This window comes from Phalaenopsis equestris, unplaced genomic scaffold (genome assembly GCF_001263595.1).
Source record: "Phalaenopsis equestris unplaced genomic scaffold, ASM126359v1 Scaffold000067, whole genome shotgun sequence".
NCBI lineage: Eukaryota > Viridiplantae > Streptophyta > Magnoliopsida > Asparagales > Orchidaceae > Phalaenopsis > Phalaenopsis equestris.
The window spans coordinates 377,022-381,898 of record NW_018164509.1 but is presented as its reverse complement, the minus strand read 5'-3'; the positions used below and the strand labels follow the sequence as shown (position 1 = coordinate 381,898).

Below are 4,877 nucleotides of genomic sequence, written 5' to 3'. Positions count from 1 at the left end.
GGTGGTATGTATGAAATACCGTATACAATTAGAAACATAGCCATCCAATCAACGAGCTCACCGAATCCTCACCGTCCAATTTGCGCCGCGCCCCCGCGTCGCAAGCGGACAACGAATGAGGCATATAAGCGCTCCTCGGTCTGACTGGAAGCGAGGGAGGGGAAGCCCCGCCTTACATTAGCTTACATCTTCTTGGTGCGTGAGATCGGAGAGTGAGAGATAAGGAAGCTGCAGCAAGGCGACGCGAATGGCGATAGAGGGAGGCGGAGGCGGCGACGAGAGACCTCAAAGCAAAGGTGAATCCTCCTCCCATCATCCCAGCTTGTTGAAAGCTTCAGATGGCCGGTTAGGGCTCTCGTTCGGTCATGAGATGAATAGATTATTTTTGTTTGTTCTTTTTTATTTTCCTATCGGTAACTTATCAACCCTGTTAATCGGGGATTAGATTGCTGATTTTATGTGGAGGAGTTAGCTTCGAGAGGGTTTGGACTTTCTATGCGGTCAAGAAAAGGAGGGGGAGTCATAGGCTATAGAAACTAATTTTTCTGATTGAGCTTCGATTGAATTAGTGGATTTGAAGAATTGTCCAGCTTAGAGTGTGTTTTGCTTTTGGATTCTTAGAGGTTGCTATAAGCTGGGATAGGTGCGATTATGCGAATTATTATAATTGGAGTGTTGGGCTAGTGATCTTACGAGCTTTTATAGTTTCATTTGGTTTAACAGGCCACAGAGGTCAGATCTGGCCTTCTATGTGTAGTTTTATTATCAGGCCGATGACCTATGCCTCCTGTAATGTTCATTGATTTTAAAGTTGGAGGGACTTCCTTATAGGATACATGATTCCTTAATTCTTGTATTAGATTAAATAGTGTAATTAGGTTAAGTAGTGTAATTAGTTACAAGTTTGGAATTCTTGTATTCTATAAATAGCTGCTATTGTAAACTTTGAGAGAAATGGAATGAAAATGTAGTTAGTTCTTTATTTTAGATAGTGTCAATACTTGCACGAGAGTTTCAAGAAGCCTCAAAATTGTTGTTTATCAACATCAAAGAAGCAGGATTCATATCACTTTCGACGGGCAGTCCTTGAGTTGATCCCGATGTCTTATTTTTTACATGAGCGCCCAGCCTAAAGGCAAATTTGTCTTTTGTGGTCTTTTATTATTATTATTATTGTTGGGTATAAATAAGTTTTTTATGTCTTGGATTAGTTTATGCACTATATTGGACTGTTAGTCTTAGGTTTAAGATTTGGGAGAGATTTCCTTCCTATCAAACTGTAGGAATCGGGAGAGATCGCTTGCCTCTCGAATTGTAGCTACTTATCTTTTGTATTCTTATTGAGCTGTTTGGATTATTAAAGAAAATATGTGTTTGCCTAATTTTTTTCGAAAAACATGTTGATTTTGACATCTAATTGTATCAAATTGATGTTAGAGGAAAAAGGATCGGGCATCGAGAGCCAAAGTTTAGACCCACGATGTGATCTCGACATACAAGGAAAACCACGACGAGTTCACAGATTACTGAGACTCGAAACTCACATCTGTTTCCTTTTCATGTGATCCGTGGTCACGATACAAGTGCGTCATGGCTTGCGGGTAAGGCGGCAACGGGGTCGCAACGTAACCATTCACTTACAGTTGCGTGCAAGGCGGACAAGGGATCACATCTTTCTAAACCTGCTGCTTGGGATCGTCACATGGGGATGGATCACATCTTTCAATTGTTTCCTTGTGATAGCAGTGTTTGGCTTCAACGTGAAGAAAAGAGGCGAATTGCTCGAATCAGTGCTACAGGGTGCCGACGATGGGATTGTAGCGTGCCTCATGCGGCACAGTCTCGATTCTCATAGCTGATAAGCAATGACGGGATCGCGACATATAGAATGACTGCAACCCGTCATTTTCTGCCGTGCCAACTCTGAAGTTCCGAAATTTTCAATCGCTTGGCTCGTCCAACAGCTTACTAGTGCTTTCGTCTTTTGGCGATAAAAATTTTTGAGAAGAATGATGACCAAGAAAGTAGATGATTTGGAGAAAATGTTAGAGGAAGAGATCATCCGAATTAGATATGGGATGGAAAAAATGTTTGCTCCCATAGATAGGTTTGTTTCCTTGGAGAACCAAATGGAGGATTGATTTGAGAGCATGGGGGATATTTGAGAAATGATAAAGAGGCTCATTGAGATGAAAACCAAGTCCTCGCTGATAGCTCATTTTGCAAAACTTAAAGAAAAAGATCGAACGAGAGGAACATGAGGAGTAAAACATCCATCATGATGAATCCTCTCATAAGGTTTCGATTGGGCGTGGATTAGAGATTTCTGATGAAGACGATTGGGTCGAAACATGGAGAAGATTATGAAGAGGTATGAAGGAACACAAATTATAAATGAGAGAAACAAGGATAGGATATGACTACGATCAAAGGAGGGAGTTTTGCCCTCGATATATGAGGGGAAACAATGGAGAAGAGGAAGCTGGGGTGGAGAGTTTAGAGTTAGAAAGTTGAAAATGTCGATCTTCGAGCTAGAGGACATACATTAGTGAGTGTATCGAGCGGAGCGATACTTTTCTGTGAATGGGCTAGATGGGAGGAAAAACTCATGACAGTAGGGTTATGTTTGGAACTTAAAAGGGAAAGCTCTAGCCTGAATTTAGTGGAGAGATGCTAGATAACCGATCCATTCGTGGGAGGAATACAAGGACAATTTTCTTGAACATTTTCAAGCAATTTAGAAAGGAAACCTAGTTAAGAAATTCTATGTCTTGACTCAGGAGGAGACTATCATGGAATAAAATGAGAGATTTGAGCTATTGTTGGGACAGTTGAGGGTTTTATGAAGGGCATAAAGCCTAGTATACGGGCATCACTCTCACTATTGAGATCGCGGGGATTTGAGGGAGACGATGGAGTTAGCTCAGATGGTAGAGGATAAGAAACAAATGAAGAAGGCCAACAGGGCCAACATGGATGGAAAGCCATACCGAATTGCTCCAACCACGACGATGCTAAAAGCTCAAATATTGGAAGTCTGGAGGGAGGCTGCAAGGGACATGAATAATGGACCGCGACCGAGAGGAACACTCAAACGCTTTACAGAGATAGAGATTCAGGAGAAGAGATCGTTGTGATGAGAAATTTACCCAGGACACCGTTCTAAATACAAGTTCTCATAGTGCATGACGAGGAGACAGAGAATGAAGAAATAGAGACAGCTATGGCGGAAGAGGAGGAACACTCTCACTTTTTCCTACATTGAGGACGTGTCCTTTGGGGGAGAGTATTGTTACGTTGATGCCAAACTTAAGGGCAAATTTATCTTTTGTATAGCTTAGGACAATTTAGTCTTTTAGTATTGTTATTGTTGGGTATAAATAGATTTGTTATGTCTAGGGTTAGATTTATGCATGAGATTGGGCCGGGAGCCTTACATTCTTGTTGAGTTGTTTGGATTATTGAAGAACCTTATTTATTTGGAAAAGTGTGTCGATTTTGTCGTTGGATCGTATCATTTCTTTCTTTTTTATTTGTTCCGTTGATTATTGGTGGTGTCTGATTGTAGCAGTCTATCACCATTAAACTATCTTTGCACACAATATTAGCCTCACAAGCTTTTTGGTAATGCTCTAATAATGCGGTAAGAGTGTAATTCTTGGCACATAATTATAAGGAAATGTTATTAAGCAAGCCACGATTTTTTTCGAGATTAGTGTAAACTACTTAATTCATAAATTTAGTCTGTCTGCTATTGTAAGATTAGTTTTCTTTATAAAGTTCTAATTTAAGAGTTAGTTAAGAGTTTTTTCCTAGTATCCATTGAGACTTACATAAGTTTTTTGGCATTTTCATTAGTTGTTTCTTAGCATTTTTATCATTTGCATAATTTTTTAAATCTGTATGAACATATTCACAGATGATTGAATAATTACAAATTGATTGTTAATTGTGATGATTATAATTTATCTGCCGGGATGAACATGAGATATGCAACAACCCAATTAATAAGATATTAGGACGCCTGAATCTTGGAAGGTGTCTCATAGGATCCTTATGTTGGCTGATTTGCTGGAGATTCAAAGTTGTACCTTTTTGAAACCACAAATCTTATGCGCTGTGACAAGCAAATTATTAATCTCTTTATTCAAGGGTTGTTTATTTTAATTGCCTTATTTTGTATTTTTTATTTTCATTCATGCTTGTGATGCTGTGCCAATGAGAATAGAGTGTGTTGTCTAGTTTTTATAATTTTCCTTGGTTTGGCTCGTGTTATGATTTACAAATAGGTATTAATTATAATTGGATTTGTTATTTGTTCCGTACCAAGATGCATTCTAACGGATTTAGCAAAAATGGTGCTTAGTTTTATTATTTATTTATTTGTAGCATATTTGTTCGGTTCTTATAGCCTTATTCAATTTCTATAGCGTTGATTCTCTTTGGTTCGAATAGGCTTATGGCATGCTTCCTGAGATGAATTCTCCTGTGATTATTATGCTTACCAAGCTGATGTTAATTAAACGATACATATATTCTACCTTCAGGGCAGTCAGCCTTGGGAATAGTTCATGTTTCTAAATTCCAAAATTTGAGGTATGAAATAGAATATTTCTACGCTAGTCATCCCCATCAGTTGGTCGAGACCTTTATTTTTTTTTTGTTTGATGATCTTTTATCCATCTCTTTTTTTGATATACTTTATAATTGGTGTTTGTAAGTGTAAGGTGATTGATTTGACCTAAAAGCTAATACAACTAGTTCTTTGGTTATGGTGTAAAATTTGACCTAGGGCTGTCAATTTGGCTCGTTGTTCATGAACAGCTCGTGTTCGGCTCATTAAGCAGCTCGTGTTCGGCTTGTTCGTTAAGCCTAAC

The 4,877-nt window shown here is 38.8% G+C and overlaps 1 protein-coding gene across 1 annotated transcript in view; it reads left to right on the top strand.

Annotated features, from left to right (window-relative positions):
- The first annotated feature begins 80 nt into the window (after nucleotides 1-80).
- The window catches only part of LOC110019666 (peroxisomal membrane protein PEX14), an 18,234-nt gene continuing 13,437 nt past the window's right edge, over nucleotides 81-4,877 (top strand). The window contains exon 1 of the mRNA XM_020717429.1: nucleotides 81-296. Coding sequence (XP_020573088.1) covers nucleotides 248-296 — 49 coding nt within the window. The 5' untranslated portion in view covers nucleotides 81-247. The remainder of the gene's footprint in view (nucleotides 297-4,877) is intronic.